Here is a 23,024-nt window from a genome sequence, read left to right as displayed (position 1 = left end):
GTCATGTTCCCAATACCAACAGTTGGAAGTGAAGTCAGTGAACATCTGCTAGATTTATCAAGTGGTTGAGACTTCATTACATGTGCGCTTCAACAACTGTGGCTCGACTTTCTCATTAGTTGCATCGAAAAATAATTTGTAAGGCAATTCTTAATGGATGGTTTGAGAATAATGAAAGGAATGAAGTGTTTCTGCAACTAAAAACTGTCTCTATGACTATATTTTGTCCTGCAGAGGGGGAGAAAGCAAACAAAAAATAATGTGAAAGGAAAATATTTGTCATATTACCAATAAAGCACAGTGGCATTCAAAGTTAACACAAAAATTGCAGTAACTTGTCTAACATAATTTTCTTGTCTAATAGTGTGGTAAAAAACAAAAAGCAGAAAAAGCATGACAGGCTGCAGAGGGAGGAGGTGTGGTAGTGCATGAGGAAGTCTGGAGTGACAGAGAAGTATGTTAGACTGGTACAGGACATGTATGAGGACAGCAGGACAGTAGTGAGATGTGCTGTACGAGTGACAGATAGCTTCATGGTGGAGGTGGGAGTGCATCAAGGATCTGCTCTGAGCCCCTTCTTGTTTGCTCTGGTGATGGACTGACTAACAGGGCAGGAATCCCCATGGACTATGATGTTTGCAGATGGCATTGTGATCTGTGGTGAGAACAGGGAACAGGTGGAAGAGAACTTGGAGGGATGCACTTGAAAGAAGAGGAATGAAAGTTAGTCATAGTAGGACAGAGTACGTGTGTGAATGAGAGGGAGGCCGGTGGAACAGTGAGGCTACAAGCAGAGGTCACAAAGGTGCAGGACTTCAAGTACTTGGGGTCCACTGTCCAGGAAAATGGGGAGTGTGGTACAGAGGGGGAAAAGAGAGTGGAGGATGGAGTGGATGGAGAAAAGTTTCAGGAGTGTTTTGCGACAAAAGGGTGTCAGCAAAGATCAATGAAAAAGTTTACAAGACAGTGGTGAGACCAGCTCTGCTGTAAGGTCTGGAGACAGTGGTGTAGTGACTTCAATCCACAAATAAAGCCGCTGCTGTCCGAGTAGGTTTTGCTCTGTGACGCGTCTCCAATGAGCCATGCTGAGTCTAACTTGTTTTGCGCATTTATTTTAAAAATAACATGACTTTTGCCATCCATCAAACAGCGCCTGTATTCATTTACATCACTAAATATGACTGAAAAATGGCAAGATATGGATCAAAAAATTGACGATCAACAGTAAAGTTTACAAAAGATCTACCAACCCTGCACCTGATGCCATGACTCAGATCAGCTAAGTAACGTGTGACCATGCCATTCATGCAATTACCTGAAAGGTAGGACACATTTGAACACCTGTGACACTATAACAGTTCAACAACACATAGCAGTCATTCTGGCTCTTACAAGTTGCATTGACAAAAAGACAGGAGAAAGAACTGGAAGTGGCAGAAATGAAGACGTTGAGGTTCTCGTTAGGAGTGACAAGGATGGAGAAGATTAAGAATGAGATCATCAGAGGTGCAGCACAGGTTGAAAGGAAGGAGATAAAGTTAGAGGCCAGACTGAGATGGTTTGGCATGTCCAGAGGAGGGACAGTGGGTATACTGGTAGAAGGATGTTAGAAATGCAGCTGCCAGTAAAAACACAAAGAGGAGATCTATGGTTAGAGTCAGAGAGAACATGGAGGTAGATTGAGTGAGGACAGATATGCAGAGGACAGAGTGAGATGGAGGAGCACCTTCTTTTTTGATAACAGAGACAGATTATCAGTCATTGATGAATTTTCGAATGGAACTAATACTTTTTCTGGGCATCAACAGAAATAAAAAAATGCCATAAAGAAAATCATTTGTAGATGACCAAATAACCAGAACATGGCGTTTATGAAAAGAGAGCAACCTTTTGATTTTTAATCTAGTTGCATAAAAGAATACAGAAAACGGCTTTAAACACCAATCATTACAGGCAAAATACAAAAGATGTTTGGATGTTTTTTAAACAATAAACCCATTTAAAAATGTGACAGTTTCAGAAAATTTTCTTCTTTTGTTTTATAAATTTTACAAAAAATGTCATTAATAAATTAAACTGTATTAATTGCAGTACTACGTACAAAAGTACAAATGTGTAGGTCTTTAAGTGCAGTTATTTGATAAATCTATTAATCCAACTAAAGAAAAGTTTGTGTTTTCCTGATCTGCGGCTGCTCGGCTCGACGCCTCGAGTTCACATGAGCTGGTTCTTGTGAATTCATGACGATGTCTACAGAAACGGGGGCTGAAAATCGATCCATCATCTGTGCAATCTTCTCATGAGGAACACCATGTTTGTTCCGCCTGGAGGGAAATGAATGTAGCAAAGTCATGTTAGTACATGAAGTTTATCAAATTCTACAAATGTATGCATGTTAATATAAAATATGAATTACTTCTCCAGCTCATACGGATCAAACTTCCAGCCGGTGTCAGGTTCACAGAAGTCCACCTTGTAACCTCGATCTAAGGCCTGGGGAATAAATAAATCAAATTTAACAAGATATAAGAGGCGTGACATATTATAAACTAGTCAACCACTAGATTAAGACAACTGGAACAATAATCTGTATATGAACTTGTTTACTTGCCACTAAGTAAACAAGTATATATGTATAACCATGCAGAGGTGACATTTATCCAAACTGGATTTTCTTCTTCTCACTTTATCTTGAACCCTTTAACAAGGTGTGTTCAGTTTACCCGCTCAAAAAGACTCCATCTATGAAATGAACAAGCTGCTACACTAAAGCGCAAGGATTTCACCATCAGTATTTAAAAACAAATGAACCTTTATTTTAATACAAGCAAATACGTTAAATTTGTTTTGCAGTCAGAGTGCTGCATTCTGTGCATATGTTTTCTGTCGGACTTCGACACAAAGTTAAACCTTCAGACTCTGTTAAACAATCCAGATATTTGTGCTCCTCCCTATATACAGCATGACCACAGCCCTGTAGCTCCTTACACATTTGTTTTGTAAATTATTTATAGAATAAGTATTACATGCTAACAGTATCTGACTGCAAGGTACTGTTTAATGTGAAGACAACACATAATCCTGACTCTGATTTACATTTTCCTTCTTGGACCGCATCCAAAACATTATATATTCTGTGTCAGAAACATACTGATGCTGCAGTAATGAAGATACTATAGCTCACCCATAAAGCTTCATTACAACTCTTAAAATTGCTGATTGTTTTTTTCAGTTTGAAGAACTTTAAATTTTTTTTTTTTTTTTAATTTGTTGCTACGTACATTCTCCTTATTGCCAGTAGCTACTGTAAAAATATAATCTTTGCACTTAATCTATAAGTGGTCATAAAATTACGGCCGATGTTTAAATTCTCTTTTAGCATAAATAAAAAGCACTGAGTGCTTACCATTTTGACATATGGCTTCATTTCCCAGGCTTGGAGGTTTGTGTTGTCAATTATAATGGGAGAGCAGCCATCTTGCAGGGCATCTTTAGCTGGAAAACAAATTAACACACAGACATGAAACTAAATTTATCAATAGACTTTTTTTTTATACATTTCAGTTTTTTAAAAAGTTTCTAAACTGTGACAAATATTGTGATAACAAAAAACACTGGAATGACTACAGACTGACAGAAACGTGCATGTGACTGTATGTTTTTAACAATATGCATCTTTACCTCTCCATTGGTTCCATTCATGTGCTGCCCCAAGAAGCCCTACATCATAGCGGTATCCATTTTTCTGGGCAAAGTAATCATCTGTGCTCAGAATGACCCCACTAGGACTGTTGGAGAGCAGCTTCCTAAAAAAGTTGTAAATAAATAAAGTTTAGATAAAAAAAAGAAACAGCTCAATGTAGAAAAAGCAAATTTATGATTGAGGTTAAAATTATTATACCTTGCCAAAGTGGTTTTCCCAGATCCTGGTAATCCCCGCATTAAAATTAGCTCCAAGGAGGAAGGTACTTTGTTCGTATAATTGTGAAATTGATAGTAATGCTGTTGCTTCCACTGTTCATTTACTGACGCAAACCTTTGATGCATGTCGTAGTTCTCATCCCACAAACACCATTCTTCTCCTCTATGCCTAGACCACCCTCCAGTTACATTATTTGAGTCTTTGTCACTCTGACCAAAGTGCTGAGGAGGAATTCCATAAAAGCCCTGAGAGGGGTGAAAGCATATATCTGGAGGTGGAAGTGCTGGAAGATCAAACTCACTGCTATACTGGTCTGTCATTTTAGAATTGTTCAATGTGTTGTTGATATAAGGTGGCAGGTTTTGAGGACTTGGGTAGGCAGACTGATGTGGCTGGTGAGAGAAAGGTGGTGTGGGAAATCTCGAGTTTGGTGGCCTGTCTGATGATGGAGGATAACCAGCGTGTCTCTGTTGTTTGAGTTGGTACGGTTCATTTTGATACCAATGAGGCCAGGAGGACTTTGTCTGTTCCCCATTATTCTGGTAGCTGTTTGTTTCTGCAGAAGTCCTTGTGATAAGAAGTTTACCCTCTGGTTCATCCTGAGTCTCTTTGCTGGCAGGTAGTCCAGGAGACTGCTGAACATCATGTTTCTCTGGGTCACTCTTAGCCTGATCCGGTGTATCAATCTTCTCAAGTTCTTCATAAAACTTAACCAGTGAGTCATCCAAGTCACATTTGGCTGTGGACGTTTCAGGGGGAAATGCTGGCCCAATAAAGGCTGTGCTGGTGAGTCCTACCTCCTTTAACACTCGGTCTCTTAAGCACCGGTCTGGACTGCTGCGATCACTGCTTACACATTGGGGACTTGTATCAGCAGAGCCATCGTCAGTCTTTTCTTCCACACAAGGCTCTTTAATGATGATGGAGCTCGTCAAGAAAGAATCTGAATGAGACATCTGCAAAATAGTATGAACTAGTTAATTTCACAATAAACGTCACCTTATCAAAACATATCATTTTAGTTCATCGTTAATGACTATTCGAGATTAAAAATATGTAAATCAATTATATTAATGCTTTATAGTAGCTTTAAAAACGGCTTTATAACTGGTTTCTGTGAGCGAAACAAGCAAGTCATAATTATGACAAGACTAGCGGTAGTACTAGCGGTGAGGTCAAAAGCAACACAAATCACACACGAGGCAATAAAATACAATAACTAGCTTAACATAACAATAAAACATAACTCTGTATTTTATTCTGAATGCTTACCGTACAAATTCACGATGCATAAATGACAATAAAAATTAGTTTTAACAAAAAACCTGGCATACGGTTTCAACATTTCCGAGGTCTTGTGTTTACGGAAGTGACGTATTTCTTTTTCCGCTCAACGACCCAGTTGAGGTACGTGGGCGCCCCCTGCAGGACTGGAGCCTGATAACACCTTTACCAAAATACGCATTGCCTGTCACATAATAAGAAAACATAACATTAAAGTCAGTTTATGATAATTTTATACATAGTTGTTTAACACTCATTATTGAATGTAGTGCTACATGTTTTTTTTCTTTCATATTTCTCAGTGATGGTCAAAATATTGTTGGAAGTGGCCTTGATTATTGTGCAACTAGTCATTTCTGGTAAAATTAAATTGCACACAATGAAAATCTGATGTTTTTGCTGGTTAAATATATTCGGTTTTCATTAATAAAACAACATGCCCTAAGGTGACATATAAAACACATAGCTTACACAAGCATAAGCAAAACATACACCATCCATTTTTTTAAATTATATTTTGCATTAACCACATCTTACGTAGTCGTTGCAGGTATGAACAGTGGTTAGAGCTGTTGCATCACAGCAAGAAGGCTGCAGGTTTACAACTTGGCTTCAGCATTTCTATGTGGAGTTTGAAGGTCCTTCAGTGTCCAGGTGAATGCACTTCCTGTGCTGGACTACTGACCTGCCCAGTGTTCCCAACTCTCAGCCAATTACAAAAACAGGCCCAAGCTCCCTGTGATACTCCTAGAAAATGGATATATGGAGAAGCGTTAACTATCTACTTTTCTATAATGGTCACTTTTCATAATTTATTAAAACCTATAACAGCCAATTGCACAGGACATATTTTCAGCTGACTCATCAACTGAAGTGTCAAAAAGGAGCACAGACCTTTTCTCTAAGAGTTGCAATAAGGTTGCACAAGCCAATTCTTGCTCAAGTCTCCCCTCCCCTTGCTCTAAAAAAGTATGAAGTGCCCTAATAATTTACTCAAATATTGCATTATATAAAAATAGATATCTAATCGGTAGCTATACCATAAACAATTATGAATTTGTGAGAATCAAAACATCACAAGAGACAACTGCAAAAATGAACGATTTTACTGTGAAAATAACTTCACTACTTTAATAAGTTCAGTGACGAGACACAAACAACCACAGGATGTGTGATAAGCAGCTTTCAGTCTTTACATTCAGTTGTTTGTACAGTGGGTAAAAGTTGTTGTCAACATACAGTCATGTCCACCTACAATAAATCACCAACAAGCAGAGCCTGAGTATCAATCATAGCCAGTTCTTCATCGTTCACCCATCCAGCCTCCAACAGAGAGGTGGTGGGTTTTAGTACAGCTTGAGCAGATTTTGACGTGCTGGGCAGCCCAGACCTCCGAGGGGGGTTAAATGTTTTATTTACAAATGGAGAGACAGTTGAGGCCAGATGAGACAGAGGTGGTGGAGACGGGATTCGAGACAAATAATCCAGAGCTCTTTGTCTTTTCAGGCTTTTGGTGTCCTGTTCAGATGAAGATGTTCCTGCCGGAGGGTTCCTGCTGATGGGTGTAAACGACCCGAGGCTTTGGTCTAGTTTCTGAAATGTCACCTGAATAAAAAAAAAACGAGAGTTTAATTCCTGGGTTAGTCAGATGTAAAAAAAAAAAAAAAATACTACTAATAAAAATAAACAAAACAAAATCATAAACTGACACTTGTCTTTGAGTCTTGCTTCCTGTCTGCTTCAGAGACTGGGGTCTGTAGTTGCAGTGATGGAGAGGAGATGAACTTTGTGCCGTCGGACTTGTTTAAAAGTGAAAGCTTTTCTTCAGCAATTTCAAAAAAGTTGTCTCGACTCTAAAAACACAAAAAAAGGGAAATAAGCCTAAATATTTTAAGTCAAACAGTAAGCACTATGGTTGTGGCGCATCCACAGAAGATGAAAAATTAACAATATCTCAACCACATTAGCAGCTATTAGAAATTTTTTTTTTTAATTGTTAGAACTGTACCTGGACCAGGGTTTTGAGTTGGTTGAGGGATTCCAAGAGATGAAGATCCTTGGGATTTGTAGAGAAGACTGTCAGATCCCCAGCGTACACAACAGGAGTTGGATGTAAGGACTGACCCCTGAGCTGCAGGTTGCTCAGAGCCAAAAAGGTACGTGGCTTTATCACATCGTCAAGGCTGGCCTGAGACAAACTGTTGAAACAGCGCACCTTCACAAAGTTCAGTTTCCCATCAGCCAAATAAAAAGCAGGAGAGGAGCCTGTGCACAAAAACACAAATTATCATTCAATAAACAACACAGTATTAGTGAAAGAAGATAAAACTATACATACAAGCACTAACCATGTTCATCGATGACGCTGATAACATATCCTGTGAGATCAACTTCTTCACACAGAGACAGGAATTCAGCATTTTGAAGATTCACAAAGTTCGTAGAGACTCTTGGTTGGAAATGGTCCGACAGCCATTCTTGGGAAACCTGAGTGATTAAGTATAAGTTAAATAAAGTCTTCCTTTCAATCATATAAGTTAGATTTATGTCTTTTGGCTCCAAAAACACCTGTAGGTCCTGAAACTGTGTTTTCTTTGTCCCAGTGAGCTGAAGTGTTTCAATGCCGCTTCGTTTCTGTACAGCTGAGGCAACCAGGTTATAAACCTTGTACCGACAGCCTTCCTTCAGTAAAGACTGAAGGTCTGAGGAAGGCCGCCAAAGATTCAACTGATAAACTATAACGAAAATAAATAAACACAATAATAAGTAGGTTATTGCAAGAGGCATCAGATTAAATGAAACCTAAAGACGCACCGTGGTTGGATTGGGCCTTGGAGTCAGCGATGTACAGTCTCCACACAGGCGTGACCTCCCTTTTGGGACAGCTCAGTTTGTTGTCCTCTGCCTCTAAAGCTCGGCGATACCGATTCTGCAGCTCAGCTTGCTTCTTCTCCATCAACGAACGCCTGTAGGCATGAAGAGTCTCCGACTGTTGTTCACTTAGGTGCACCTAAAACACAAGGTTGGGTGCTAAGTATTCATCAGAGTAAAAAAGAAAAACAAAGTATGTAAAGAAAAGTTCATCTAACCTCTAGGTAAGCTGGGTCATCTCCAACCGCTTCATACAGCTCCTCTCCATCCTGGAGACTTGCAAAATCTTGATGGCTGATTGACTGCCTTCTCTGCTGAGGTTTGCCGTTCCCTAAAAGTAAAAAAAATTGTTAAAGCTTTAACCAGTTTGAGTTCGTAATTCCAAGTGGAAACTACTTTCTACCTTTCTCCTCTTTTTCAAATTCAGCTTGAATCTTGGCAAAGAGCGCCTCCATGGCCGTTTGTTTGTGGTTGTTGTATCGTCTCAACTCCTTCTCTTCTGCTCGAGAGGACCGGAACACAACACCTCTATCTGCTTTTCTCTCCATCCACTAAAAAAAAAAAAACACCGCAAACACAGTCGAAAGGGCAGAGACGAAACGTCACCATTAACATTTAACATAGACTTGGGTGTTTCTCTCCACACCTGTATGGGGTAGCTTCTCAGAATAACGACATCAACACATCCCACAGGTCCCCCACTGCTGTATAAACTGGAGAGTGGGAGCAGGAATGGCCGTGGGTCTCTATGAAATCCCAGCTTAGCATCCCATCGTGCACGTCTGCTGCTATTGGCACAAATCTAAACACAAGCAACACAGTTATGCGGCTGCTTTGTGTCCAGGGTGAACAATGTGCAGCTTCCCTCTTGGAGTACCTTTAACATGAGGGAATCAGGTGCCTCCAGAGGGGAACAAGCATCTTGTGATCCCATTAGCTGAGCCCCATGGATGATCAGCTTGACACCAACAGTCAGTAGACCTTTGTGAAGCATGGCAGTCAAAGGTTCGTCCAGCTGAGCTCTGATGGCATACCAACCATCTGTAAGCTGGACGACCGCACACGATGCTTCTGTGTTGGCGTCAGCTCTTTGAGGTGTTTTAGTGTCGCTGCGACTCTGCATGTTTGGACAGTGACCTCTGGAAACTACCTCACAAACACATAAAACCAGAGTTTTGGCTGCTGCGTCGTCCTTTTCCATGATCTTCCTCAGAGCCGGCCTGTGGCTGTGGTCCACCTCCACATCGTATCTGAGGCATAAAATTCAATCAAAGCTTTAAATAATAAATTGAGTTTTTAATTGATACACATAAAAAAATAAAATCAAATCTGAATTATGTAATGTGACAATTAGGTGTGTTTTAATTTTATTGATTTTTTATTTCGTACGGTTTGAACTAAACTAGATATATGATGCCATCAGCACCATTTCTTACCATTATAATTTTCTCATTGAGGAAAGAGCCTGTATTTTTTTAAATTGTAAGTTAGCATCATTATTGTCAGAACAACATACATTTTTATTTAAACAGGATTAATAGTATAATTTCTGACTATTACATGTATTCAGTTGTTCTTAATGCAATTACACAAAAGCTGCAGTTAATAAAATGTGGACATTTATGCCTTTTTATTTATTTTGCTTACACCAAATGGGATATGGTAATGTGTAATCAAAGTTTAGGGGAATATTAAAATATATACTGATTGTAAATATACACAGAACTACCAAGAGTTGAAACGTACCTGTACTTCAGGTGTAGAAGAACCTGCTCCGGAGTGAGACAAAGGCTGCCCATTGTTTCTGGAAAAGACTTTTCCATGGAGGCCTGCTTCCACACGATCCATCTGTAGTGATTGGACACCCACGCCTCACTAATCAGTTTAGGATCCACACCAGGAGTGTCACATAAAGCTCTGTGGAGAATAAACTCGGTGCATTAAACTAACAGTTTTCAGACACATTTAATTTTCCACAAATAGTTGAAAATCAGCATCATTTTACACGTACCTATAGAATTCTTCCTTTCCTGCTGTCCAATCATTGCTGGGGATTAACCATCCCCCGTCAGCAAGGTGAACACCCCCTCCATCGATAAAGGTTTCCTGTTTGACAAACTGCAGCAAATTGAAGCAAAACGACTCTGCAGTCTCACTTGTGACCTCAGAAACATTCTTTTGGACTCCGTACTCATAAAGCTGAAATAAAAGGACACCGACATATGAAATGAGAGATGATGCAGCGTAACTAGCTGTGACATTATTTCTTCAAAGTCTAGAGACGGTTATAGCCTCGCCTGTTTGGGGTTGTATTTTGCCGGGTTCTTTCCATTCACTGCAACTTTTAACGGGATCCTTGCAATGCCGGAGGTCTTCGTCAGAAACAAGCTCCCCGGTAGAGGTCGAATGTTCTGCCGCTTCTTTTTCCTGATCCTCATGTCCTGCACAGCCCGTGCCAGCTCAATGTTCTGATGCCCATCTATCAATAAATAACCAACACTTTATTCTTCTACTGTTGCAAGTTAGAACATTTTTGTTTAAATCAACTTGAGGCAAAGAAGTAACTCTACCTGGGTTTTTGGAAAATGAGTCGACTACAACCGATGCCTCTGCTTCAGAATGGTTTACCTCAGTGTTTACAGGAACACCTTGAATATTTGACATGTTTGGGTTTTCAGATTCAACTGAAGCAACAACATCTGCAGTCTGAGTTCTTACTGCAGGTGGTACATAGGTGTTGCTGTTGGACTCTACTGTAGAGGGAACATGTCGTTGATCCTCCTCTTGTTGTTTAGAGGAGCTGTCTTGCAATCTTTGCTTTTTGAATGGAGGAACAAACACAGGCGTTCTGCTGTTTTCTTTGGGCTCTGGATTCTTGGGCATCCCTTTTATTGCATTTCTGATAAATGGTGGAACAAAAACCAGCATCTTCGAGTGTGATGCTCTGCCATCTCTTGGGGCTGAATGTTGAGGTGGTGTTGGGTTTTGGAATCTTGTGTGCTTGAAGTGTTTTGGACCGCTGTAGGAAAAAAAATAAAAAAAAGAGAGACATCGCAAATATTTAACAGCCTCCACCACCAGCTTTTTAAAATCATGAAATCCACAAAGAACTTACCTGTGAGGGTTTGTGATGTTTGGACGAAGTGAGGCACTGTACTTGAAAACTCCCCTGTCTTTTATAAAACCTAAAACAAAAGGGTCTAATTTAATGTATGCGACAACATTTATTATAAACAACTGTTTACAGTGCAAGTGATTTACCAGTTGGAGAACTTTTTACAGGCTGGAGAGCGGAACCTTTTGAACTATCAACAGTTCGATCAAATTCATCCAGTAATCTTCTTTTAGAAGGAGGCTGACCTTTGTGGAAAAGTAAGAAAACCATACAAGTTGAATGTGCATCTGTAATTTATGTAAGAGCTACAGTCTGAAATCAGCAACAGTCCAGCATCTTGATGAGTTTCAAAAAAGATTTATGTGCAATATAGGAAATCTTTTTTTATTAAACTAGTGATGTGAGCAGGGGCGATTCTAGAATTTCACCGTAAGGGGTGCACAACCCCCAGTGTTGACAATGGCTCTTTGGCTTGAATAACGAGGTGGCCATTGGTGGCAGAAGCATTTGTAATGTGTGTGTGTGTGTGTGTTGGGGGGGTCATTAGTAGGGGGGTCTGGGGGTCCTCCCCCAGAAAATTATCAATAGATTCCATTTCCTGCATCCTGGTGTATTTTAATGGGTTGATAAACAGCTACCTTTACCTATATAAGTACCATAAACTCTGGATTCAATGACTATTTTAGAGAGTAACAAGCAGTAGCCTGACCAACAGCTCCCCTTGTGTGAATAGAGCACGCTCTGCTTCTCTCACGCATCCTAACCCCATCCAGTCAATAACTGTATTGCGGCGCACAATACAGACATGCTAGCTAAGATGCTACAGACGTTGCGCTCCACTTCTCTGTTGCATCCTAACACCCCCCTCCCCCCACAGCTCCTGCAAGAGGCTTTTCAGTTCGGGATGAATTGAGGTTGCGGATTGGTCAGCTGCTGACAAGCCTACTGGATTGATTGACCGGTAGCATCGAGGACCTGACCCGTGCAAAAAAAATAAATAAAATTTAAAAAATCAGATTTTACTGGCCTGTTTTTGTCATCATTTATTCCATATTTATCCCAAATTTATTCAATATTTTGGTGAATCTAAGGTTTGAGAACTGAGTTTCCTTACAAAATCCTAATGATGGTTTCTTAATTTTTCAGGGGTGCAGAGTTTAAATTTAGTGGTGCTTGAGCACCCCAAAAACAGGCTAAAATTGTCACTGGATATATTAACTAAAAACAAGACTAAAGTTTGACAGAATTGCTACTCGGATGATTCAAGTGCTTGTAGAATTGCTATCCTAATATAGTTACAACATAATATTGTAAGTAAAGTTTTTATGTGTAAGACACTTACCAGTGCAAGTTGCAACTTCCAAAAATCTTTTTCTGCTTCCATTGTCCTCCTCTGCAGATCTGCTGCTTAACTTCGGGTCAGGTGGCAGTGTTGTATCTTCTGAAGTCACTGGGAGATTCTGGCCAGCCAGAACTTCATCTTCCAGCAGGGCTTTAGTGCAGTCCAGAGCTTCTTGTGCAATAAACTTATGTTGAGTTTCTGTGCAGCCCGTGAGGTTTAGTAACTGCAAGTTAAGATCTGTAGACTCATTTGCTCTCACAACTTCAGCTTTCTTGCTGTAGCTCATCTGATTAAAGTGACAATCCAGCATGCTTGACTCCTCAAGAATGTCGTCTACTCCTGCTGTAGTAGAAAATGACCTTACGTCACATGGATCACTTCTCTTTGCATTAATCCCATCACCAGCAGGGGCAACATTATTAGTTCTTTCCACATCTTTTGCTTCTGATAACTCCTGTTTCGCTGGGTTTTGAGGTCTTGGTGAGTGTGAGAATGAACCGTGGTGCTCCCCATCAGTAAATTCTTTAAAAAAATGTTTTGCCTTTAAAAGACTTTTCTCCGAAATGAGGACTTTTCCTCCTCCTGCAGTCGTAAAACCACAGTGTACATCAGCTTTACGTTGAGCAGCATGTTTCTCATCACTCCTCTTTGAGTCTTGAAGACTTGGGATGTTTGTACTCAAACTGGTGTCGCTGAAAAAAGCTTTAGCTTTTTGTAAAGTCTCAGATGAAAATGTTACAGGTTTACCGCTGGCTGAAGAAAACCCATTTTTCAAAGGAAACGCTTCAGTGTTAGGAATCTTGGAAAATGGCAATAAAACATGGATGTTATCTTCAGCTCCTTCATTTTCATTTAACAAGGTTTTTGCTCTTGTCAGAGCTTCAGACGATACAGCAACCGTTTTTCCACTGGCTGTCTGAAACCCACCACATTGCTGAAGTAAAGCACCTTCTTTTTGTTTCACTTGTTCATTTAGGTCCTGAGTGAATCCATTTTCAGGCTCATCAGAAATATTTCTTGTCACCGGTTTTGGCTTGAATATATTTCCATACACATTGTCACCTTCACTAAAAAGGGCTTTACTTTTGCTTCCTGATGATCTTTTACTGTTGCTGCTTACTGTGCAGACTTTGTCCTTTGTAAAGGAAACATCTGCTTCTAGGCTTGTTTGTGCTGAACTGTCAAAGTCTTCAAAGAGAAGTTTTGCTTTGAAAAGATTTTTTTCAGACACGTGGACTTTAGCGCCACCTGCAGTTGTGAAGCCACAATGTATTTTCTCTTTAGTGTTCCCACCGTTTTGTTTCTTGTCACTTTTCATAGTCATGTCTGGGATTTCTGAAGAAAAACCAACATCACTGAAAAGTGCTTTGGCTTTTTCAAGGGCCTCAGATGAAACGGATACAGGTTGACCACGGCCAGAAAGAAATCCAGCATTCCTGCATGGCAGAACACCAACTTTAGACTGCATTGGATATGAACTTGTTTTATTCTCAACTCCTTCGCAATCACTTAACAAGGTTTTTGCTCGTTTTAAAGCTTTGGATGAGATGTTGACTCTTTTTCCACTGGCTGTCTGAAATCCACCGTTCTGTTGTGGGAAGGCCTTTTCTTGTTTGCTTGTGCCCTCAGCAGATCTTCTAATAGGTTCTTCAAAAATGTTTGCCCTCACACTTTGATCTGGACAAAGTTTGCCACGATTTTCCTCCTCACCCACATCTGCACTATCTTTCTCGCTTTTTGCAGATGTTCTCTTACTGCCATCCACATCACATTCAAAATATGCATCAGACTCTTGCATGACTTTAGTTAAAGGCAGATCATCAAGGTCCTTGAAAAGATCTTTGGCTTTTAAAAGATTCTTTTGGGATACGCAAACTTTCGCTCCACCTGCAGTTGTAAATCCACAGTGCCTTTTCTCTGTATTGGCTTCATGTTTTTCCTCAGGGAAGATCGTATTAGTCTGCAAGTCCTCAGATGGCACCACCGATTTACCACTGGTTGCAGAAACATCAGAGTTACACATTGGTGGACTGGTAGCAGGAGCTTCTCTTTTGGGATGCAGTAAGGAAATACCCATTTCATCATCTCCTCCTTCATATTCTTTTAACATAGCTTTTGCTTTCTTTAGAGCTGCTGATGAAATGGCAACTTTGTTCCCACTAGCTGTCTGAAATCCTGTTTTTTCTGCGTTTAAACCCTCATCACTGCGATTTCCTGTACTTTTTGCATTTTCCTTTTGGTTAAGTTGTACGTTTAGGTCCTCATGTGTATTGATTGGATTCAAAAGACATTCAGCTCTTTTCAACGAATTAGCTGACACGGAGACTTTCTTCCCACTGGCTGTACAGAATCCATCAGCAGGTGCGGAAAATGGCTCTGAAGTCTCTGGATGTTTCAGAGCAAGTGGACCATTACTGCTCTTGTTCATTCCATCCACACATGGTGCTTTAGTGTGAAGTGCAGTCAGTCCTGCATTTACATTAGATTCCTCAGAGGTCTGTAAGTTTGTGTATTTTGAAAAACTTTTCTTATTTTCAATGCTTTTAGGTGGCCCTTTTATGTTTTTATAAGACATGTCATCTTCATGCTCCATTACAGTACCATATTTAAAAAAAGCATCTGCTTGTTGCATGCACTTTGCAGAAATAGAGATGTCTTTTCCACTAGCCATGTGGAAATCACTTTGAAACATTTGTGTGTCCATTTTGTTATTTTTAAAACTCTTGCTACGATCCTTCTCTCCATCACTCAGTTGTTTGTTTGAACATAAAAACTGGTCCAGTTTGGAAGAATCATCCTGAACATTCTTCTCAACATGACAGCTATCCTTGAAGGTGAACTTCAAATCCTCCTTGCACGTGTCAAAGTCCACGATGTAGTTTTGATCGGTTTTGGCACAAATTGGATCATTTTGGTTGTCTGGTGGTTTCTGATCTGTTGGATTCTCCTCCAAATCTGCAAACAAAGCTCTGGCTTTGCTCAGACACTTTTTTGAAACTCTCATCGTATTTCCTCCTGCTGTTGTAAATGCCAGAGCAAGCATCAAAGGATCGTTGGTGTTCAGTTCGCTTGCTTTACCACACTCAGCTCGGTGAAAACCGGGTCCAGTTAACATATGACAATTCTTGTCTTTAGAAACGTTCTCGGAGAAAGGAGTTACAGAGGCGTTCTCATTTTTCAGTGCAGTTGACGATGACGTGGACTGATCTGAAACCAAGGCCATCTTGTCAAGCATCTCAGTGACTGAGGAGTGCTTTCCACCATCAGAATTGAAGCTGTCATCAAAATCTATCCCAGCAAGAAAATCTGGGTCAAGTTCTCTGTGAGGTTTTTGTGAACGACTGGCATCATCTTGATCTATCTGTTTTACAGTTTTGGACTGAGCAAATTCAAACTGACTGTCAGCTTTTTCTAAGAGAGAGCACAGTTCTGTCACATCAGCTTTTTCTGAAGCTGTTAACTGAGAACTGACATTTCCAAAAGTTTTTTCCATGTGAGATAGTTGGTTTGAGTTAGTTTTACTTGGCAGAGACCCACTGCTCAGACTGATGTCATGCCTAGCAGAGTGGTCATACGTGGTGGATTGATTACTTAAGGTCCTTTTACCTTCAGTTTCGTCAAAGAAACTCTTGGCTCTCTTCAGATTGGCTGAGGAGATGTGTATACCTTTATCTGAAGCAGTTTTGAATCCTGATGAATAGGCAGATGAAAGATAAATGTCAGTTTTCTTTGGCAGACTGTCACAGATCTGATCACCTAATGATATACAGTCACTTTTATACACAACTTCTTCTGCACTGCTGGACGGACATGTTGGTTTGTTCTTTAAAAGTGATTCACTATCTTTACCAGAGTCCAGTGTTGGCCTTTTCATGCATTTCTGCACAGTGGCATTTTCTTCTACTTCCATATGTTCTTTCTCAATTTCTTCTTTTGTAAATGAAAACATGCATTGCCGACTTTGAGCAATGATTTCTGAGTGCGGAAGAACAACTGATGAGGCAGTCATATGAGTGACGTCTGTAACACCAGACTGCAATCCACTGTCAGTTATAGTAACATTGCTAACGGAGCAAGTTTGTCTTCTGTTTCCGATGTCACCAGTTTCCTGGAGATCAGCTTGCTTTACTTTCTGCTTTGAATGTTTGATGGCTGAGAGACAGGCTGCAGGAAAGAAGTCATTTAAAGTAGCCTTTGCTAGTTTATCTAGATGGCCAGAAGGTGCTCCTTGGCTAAAGTCTTGTGCAAACTCCTTGCAAAGCAGAGACATGTCAAAATCCTGGACTTTGGCTCCTCCAGAGGAAGGCAAGTTTTCTCCAACATTTTGTCTTTGATTCTGGACAGTATTCCTCTCTGTGCTGCAGCACGCACCAGAGGCTTTCTCCAGTGGTTGGACATTCACTTCTTGTCCTACAGAACAGCATATACATTAAAAAAGAATAACTGATTAAATCATTATTATTTTTCATGCAATAGATACAGTGGTTCCCAACCCTGGTCCTTGAGGAACACCATCCTGCAAGTTTTTGTTGTTTCTCTGCTCCAACACACCTGACTCAGTGGGTTTTATTACTTTTAGTTTAGCAGAAAACTGTTAATCACTCTTTCAATCAAATCAGGTGTAGGAGCAGAGGAATAACAAAACAAGCAGGGTGGTGTTCCTCAGGGACGAGGGTTGGGAACCACTGGATTAGATATAAACATGTACATTTAACAGTAAAAGGAAAATGAGTTACCAGAATCTGAAACTCCAAATGGTGGGTCCATCGTTAGAGACTGACTTTCTTTTTCTTGAACTTGTCTTTTCATAGTTGGTATTGTATAAACAAATTTTCTCTTTTTCTTATTAAATCCAGGGTCTGTGATTGTCATTGATGGTCTGAAGAGCTGGACAGGATCTGTGTCATCACCTTGCTGTTGTTTAGTCAAAATATTGCTCTCCAGTGTACAAAATGGGATTTCAGATAAGTTTAAAGGAGACCACTGACTGACTGCAGGATCTTCAGTTTTTGCCAGTGGGGTTAAGGATACTCTACCAGATTCCAGATCAGCTGTTACGTCTTCACTGGATGAAGAATTGTGTATTACTGCGATAGCTTTAACACTGCATCTCTTCTCTTTTGCCTGAATGAGTTGTTTACGTTTGACTCTGACTGGTTTCACTTTTCTCAGAGCTGAACTACTGTTGGCAAAGAAAGCGGAGTCCATATTTTTAGCTCCATCAAGGTTTTCTTCTGCTTGGTAACAAACTTCATCTTCAACAGCATCTGGAGGTTTTTGTTGGCAAACACCCTCGGTCTGAAGGCATTTCCAGGCCTCAGAAGAAACGGCATCTATTTTTAACAAAAATGAACAAATGAATATAAACAGCTTTATTTTAGTGCAAGCAACAATGTTGCTGTAACAAACTTTATTTTTTATATTAAACCGCTCCACTAATTGCACATTAAGAAAGTGTAAAAAGAAATATTTGTACCTTGGGAAACAGAAGGCGTGGTTTTGTTTTTTGGTACCACAAATGATGATGCTTTTGAAAGTGAAGGGAAAAGCTTTCGTACAAACTAAAAAAAAAAGTAAAAGAGTAATAAGTAAGCGTAAAAAGAGACGCTCTACAAATAATGAAAACATCAGGTCACTTAGATCCAACTATTGTCCAACTGATGCACATATTCAGTCTTTTCTGTAGAAACATTTCAGTATATCATTTCTTCTTAAAAATCATAATTGTTCTTTTTTTTTTTTACCAATGTTTTGACATCAGAATATATAAAATACACCAGCACATGAGATAGTGGCAGTATATTCTGTTGCAGCGTGTGTTATATCATTGGAATAGGCAGAAAACTCACAACAAAATGTCTGTCTGCAGTAACGCTCAATGGACAGGGACTTTCATCAGGTTTAGCTGGAACATTGACAGGATACACAAATAAATGTATGTAGTCAGATTATTAACAACCAAACTCAGCTTTAAACCTAACAAATAAATAAAGTCACTCACATAAAATCAGGGTGGATGGCACTGCTGGTGGTGTATTCAAAGAACTTGTCCATGAAATGTCGGGATTAATCTGAGCGCCAAGACTTTCAGAAATATGCTTGACGTAGTTTGTCTGCATGATTCAAACGACAGGGAGATGAAACTTTAATGTTGCTCTTTACATTTAAATAGTGGCTTTTGGTCAAAAATAAATAAAATTAAATGTAACACTCTTACCATAGACTTGTCTGGTGTACTGTGTATATCTGTACAGATGATAGAAGCTAAGAAATCAACAAATTGTGCCTGAATCTTTCACATATATGCTAATAGCACTAAGCTTACCAAAACTGTCCTCACTCTGAGGCTCGACACCTTCACATTTCTCACCTGGGACACTGCAAAGTTCAACACACACATTAAAAAATTAAAGGAGGAATGAAACCATTCCGGTTCGGTGGCCTCAGGATTCCATCTCTGCTCTTTGCAGATGATGTGGTCCTGTTGGCGTCATTGTGCCGTGACCTTCAGGTCTCAATGGAGCGGTTCACAGCCGAGTGCGAAGCAGCTAAGATGAGAATCAGCACCTCCAAATTTAAGACCATGGTCCTCAGTTGGAAAAGGGTGGATTGCTCTCTTCAGGTCGAGGGTGAGGTTCTGTCCCAAGTGGAGGAGTTCAAGTATCTCGGGGTTTTGTTCATGAGTGAGGGAAGAATGGAGCATGAGATTGACAGACAGGTGCCGCGTCTGCAGTATTGCGGACTCTGTACCGGTCCATTGTGGTGAAGAGGGAGCTGAGCTCTAAGGGAAAGCTCTCTGTTTACCGATCGGTCTACGTTCCTACCCTCACCCATGGTCACACACTCTGGGTAGTAGCCGAAATAATATGCTGGTGAAGATTCTCAGTCATCCAGGACATGATGAATTCAAAAAACATTTAATACAAAAACAACTGGACTTTATTTGTAACAGAAGACGTTTCGCTCCTCATCCGAGGAGCTTTCTCAATTCAAAGAGCAGTGAGTGAGGGATTCAGGTTATAAGGCTGAGTGAGATAAGACACACACACATATGTAGATTGGCAGTTCACACCTAAACACCTTAACAGTAGGTCTTTGTTCCTCTAATTCACAGACGAGGCCCCTCTGTTCCCATCAAGTGTGAAAACTGGCTGGGAATAAAACCGGCTAGCCGAAATAATAAAATCATGGATACAGGTAGATGAAATGAGTTTCCTCTGCAGGGTAGCTGAACTCTCCCTTAGAGATAGGGTGAGAAGTTCAGTTATCCGGGAGAGACTCCGAGTAGAACCTCTGCTCCTCCACATCGAGAGGAGCCAGTTGAGGTGGTTTGGCATCTGGTAAGGACACCCCCTGGGCACCTCTCTAAAGAGGTGCTTTGGGCATGTCCGACTGGGAGGAGACCATGGGGATGACCCAGGACACGCTGGAGAGACTATGTCTCTCCAGGTTGGCCTGGGAACGCCTTGGAATCCTCCTGGAAGAGGTGGCTGTGGAAAGAGATGTCTGGGCCTCCCTGCTCCAGCAGCTGCCCCCACGACCTGACTTTGGAACAAGCGGAAGATGATGGATGGACAGATGGGATGGCTTTTAAAACCTTTGGAATTAACTTTATTAGGGAATAAATCTTCCAACATCTCTGTTCTTGAACATAAAGGGTTTTAGCTGCAAAAATTGTGTTTTTTTTTTGCTTTAACATTTTTTTCATAGTACCAACAACTCATCAATGACTTCATCCAAAAGTGATACATGATGAAAAGTTGGATTGATAATAAATCTACTGACAACAAAAGAGCAATGTAGTAACAAATTTCATTGTTAGTACTCACCCCTGTCCTGACACCTGAAATAAGCAGGGACTTTGTGTTGCCGTCCATGGTAAAGATCCTCTTCCTGTGAGGCAGCACAGTGAGACATAAGGTCCAATTTCAAATAGATCCATAAATAAAGAGAGTAGGTCACTACAGATGCATACAAATTACATGTATATGTATTATAAAATACATTAAAGTACACATTTTGTTTTCAACAATTGAACACTACCATGTGTATTTGTGAACGACTGCTCATCCTTGGTTTCAGGAGACACAACTCGACTGTGTCTGAAAACGTTGGGGGTTGAAAACAGCTGACTGTCCACTGCAGTTTTCTCAGAAGGTGTTTTAAAGTTCCCCTCTTGATTAGCACACAGGTCATCCTTATCAGCGACAATCCTCTCCTTAGGAGACGTTTGAGCAGTCAGTACTTCAAACCAGTTTGGGTTTAAAGGCCCCAGCTCTGAAAAGACAACAGAACTTTAAATACAAAAATTAAAACCACACTTAAAATACCACGTCCTCCTGATCTACTGTAAAGCAATGATTGTGAAACTAGACTTTACAGATTTAGGTTATATTATTCAGATTAAATCTTTTGCACTGACCTGTGTGATAAACTGTGATACTGATTAGATTTAAGCCACAACTAAAAAGAAAATGCAAAGTCACACGTCTTACCTTTCCAGATTTCATCTTTGAATGTGTCGTGCATGGTTTTTACGGATAAATCCATTCCAAGAAACATGAATAACACTTAAAGTCATGGGACACCTAAGAAAACAAAACGTCAATAGCTGAAGCAGAAATCTTTGTCATAAACTTGTGATCCATTTCCTGGGCAGGTGAGGCTTCGTCTACAGCTACAACAACAAAAACAAGTTTAACTGACCAAACTACCAAACTGTTTAATCACTGTTAAGTTGTTACATCAAACTGACGAGCAGACGGTGTTGTGTGTAATGTCTGTTTAAGATCAGAGCCGTAAAAACAACAGATAACTATGACTGCGCATCCAGTCAACACGTCCATTAAATCAGTTTTAAAGATATAAACTTACCATGACGACCAGTCAGCGAGTTCTTGTTAATATCGCGAAAAAAACTCCCAGCAAAAAGTAAATAAGAAATCACAAAACACCGACATAAACTGGTAACAGGAAGAAAAAAAAAACTGCTTGCTAATAGCCAGTTTGCTAGCGGCTACATCATCTAGCTCAACACAAATCTCGCGCGCCCCGACCGGAAGTGGGAGCGGCTTCAAAATAAAAGTCCCAAATTAAAATAGCACGATGGTGATCATCTTAATGCAATAAAAGTTCAACTTATTCTAATACACGAAACTAAATACATTTTAGGGGGACTGATCTAGAAAATTAATGTGGTGTAAGGGAATTTCACACCATATAAATTAGGGCCTGTGATCGGAAAGTTGCTGGTTCACCTCCCGGTACGGTCAACATCAAAATGTGGGTGGAAAAGGTGGAACACCCACACTTGCCTCCACCCTCATTCTCCCCACTCTGGGCTCCTGAACAAGACCCTTAACCCCCACCATCTGCTCCCTAAAACAGGTTTCTCTTGAAAATGAGTCATCGTGGCTCAACGAGACTACCTGTATAAATAAAGGGTAAATGAAAAATAAATGAAAAATAGTAGTCCATGAGACACGTGGACGGCAGAGCTTGTTGGAAACCCCTCCTGATGCATGTCACACCCAAAGCATACTGTTAACCAATGTTGGCATATTTAACAACAAAGTCCATGCTCAATAATCCAGGTGTGCAATCCAACATTTTTCAGTCAGGTCATCTGGACAGCTTCTTTTTTTGTGCTGAAACGTTTTGCCTTCGATCCGGAAGGCTTCATCAGTCAAGGAAACACACAACAGAAAACTGATTCTTCCTCCAACAGCTTGCTCCAAAGTGGAACAAACCAGTTATGTTGGTGCTAAGTTGGTTTCTTTGGGGGCGTGACAAAGAGACCAAGTTCCTTTTTTATTTTTTTGAATGTCCAGAGGACCAGATTGAACTTTTTTGGATTTTTCTACCTGGATTATTGAGCATGCATCAGGACCATGGTGGAAAATTACTTGGTGAGCAGTGGTGAGACCATCTGCCATTGGCTTTACATCAAATTAAAGTATAGGGTTCTAATTTCATATTGATATATTTGCTCATCCCTTCCTGCAAGGATTGCTATCAGTTTGAGAAGCCAAACAACATTTTTGTCTAATTTGAAGTGAAATGTGTCAGTGAGTGGTCAGTTTACATCAGAATTTCATTTTGATTGGGCCAGACATGATCCGTGCTTGCTGTCTTCTCAATTCATATGCAAAGCATCTAAATTACTTTGGTGGTAGTCCAGGGAATAAAAGACATGAGACCCTAAATGTATGAAACAGCACCTTTTCTCAAACCCATAGGTCTGCTTTACTTACTGCTAAAAAAGTTATTTTGTTTTTACAATTGGGACTTACAGTCAGGATCAGAAAATCCATAATTTGTCACAGCTTGAGTTGTGGCATTTGTATAGCTTCAAATCCTACAGTATGATCGAACAATGTCGAGTCAGGTCCTCTGGACAAATTATTCTTTGTTGAAGCAATTTGGTTTTTATCCAAAAGACCTTCAATCTGAGCTGCAACAAACTCAGTCTTAGTGGCACCTCCTCATGG

At 40.2% G+C, this 23,024-nt stretch overlaps 2 protein-coding genes across 2 annotated transcripts; both read right to left on the bottom strand.

Annotated features, from left to right (window-relative positions):
• Positions 1 to 1,870: 1,870 nt before the first annotated feature.
• n4bp2l2 (NEDD4 binding protein 2-like 2) lies at positions 1,871 to 5,292 on the bottom strand. Its single transcript, XM_037678284.1, has 6 exons — positions 5,195 to 5,292; positions 3,902 to 4,878; positions 3,682 to 3,806; positions 3,407 to 3,495; positions 2,417 to 2,493; positions 1,871 to 2,324 (listed from the first exon to the last, which is right to left on the bottom strand). Exons 2-6 carry the CDS (start codon positions 4,876 to 4,878, stop codon positions 2,159 to 2,161), a joined length of 1,434 nt encoding a protein of 477 aa, XP_037534212.1. The 5' UTR covers positions 5,195 to 5,292; the 3' UTR covers positions 1,871 to 2,158.
• Positions 5,293 to 6,425: 1,133 nt separating this feature from the next.
• Positions 6,426 to 21,084, bottom strand: brca2 (BRCA2 DNA repair associated). Its single transcript, XM_037678282.1, has 26 exons — positions 21,030 to 21,084; positions 20,578 to 20,811; positions 20,364 to 20,427; positions 18,860 to 18,912; positions 18,752 to 18,780; positions 18,536 to 18,647; positions 18,384 to 18,439; positions 18,011 to 18,095; positions 17,271 to 17,867; positions 12,535 to 16,944; positions 11,339 to 11,437; positions 11,193 to 11,262; positions 10,648 to 11,096; positions 10,375 to 10,556; positions 10,089 to 10,276; positions 9,824 to 9,994; positions 8,955 to 9,327; positions 8,724 to 8,879; positions 8,481 to 8,628; positions 8,296 to 8,408; positions 8,021 to 8,216; positions 7,775 to 7,941; positions 7,555 to 7,693; positions 7,215 to 7,471; positions 6,916 to 7,059; positions 6,426 to 6,811 (listed from the first exon to the last, which is right to left on the bottom strand). The coding sequence occupies exons 1-26, from the start codon at positions 21,082 to 21,084 to the stop codon at positions 6,458 to 6,460; spliced, it is 8,901 nt and encodes a 2,966-aa protein (XP_037534210.1). The 3' UTR covers positions 6,426 to 6,457.
• Between the last annotated feature and the right edge of the window lie 1,940 nt (positions 21,085 to 23,024).

Source organism: Nematolebias whitei, chromosome 6 (assembly GCF_014905685.2).
Source record: "Nematolebias whitei isolate Nwh7 chromosome 6, NemWhi1, whole genome shotgun sequence".
NCBI lineage: Eukaryota > Metazoa > Chordata > Actinopteri > Cyprinodontiformes > Rivulidae > Nematolebias > Nematolebias whitei.
The sequence above is the reverse complement of the archived record's forward strand: the minus strand, read 5'-3'. Positions and strand labels throughout refer to the sequence as shown.

Bases quoted from the DNA above. Each gene is read 5' to 3' on its own strand.
- brca2 (XM_037678282.1), bottom strand. From the start codon at position 21,084: ATGGATTTATCCGTAAAAACCATGCACGACACATTCAAAGATGAAATC. The intron at 20,428-20,577 runs GTAGTGTTCAAT...GCTGCCTCACAG, and splicing joins GTCGTTCACAAATACACATG to GAAGAGGATCTTTACCATGG. The intron at 9,328-9,823 runs GTACGTTTCAAC...TTTATGCCTCAG, and splicing joins CTTCTACACCTGAAGTACAG to ATACGATGTGGAGGTGGACC.
- n4bp2l2 (XM_037678284.1), bottom strand. From the start codon at position 4,878: ATGTCTCATTCAGATTCTTTCTTGACGAGCTCCATCATCATTAAAGAG. The intron at 3,496-3,681 runs GTAAAGATGCAT...TTTGTTTTCCAG, and splicing joins TGAATGGAACCAATGGAGAG to CTAAAGATGCCCTGCAAGAT. The intron at 2,494-3,406 runs GTAAGCACTCAG...TTTATTCCCCAG, and splicing joins TGAAGCCATATGTCAAAATG to GCCTTAGATCGAGGTTACAA.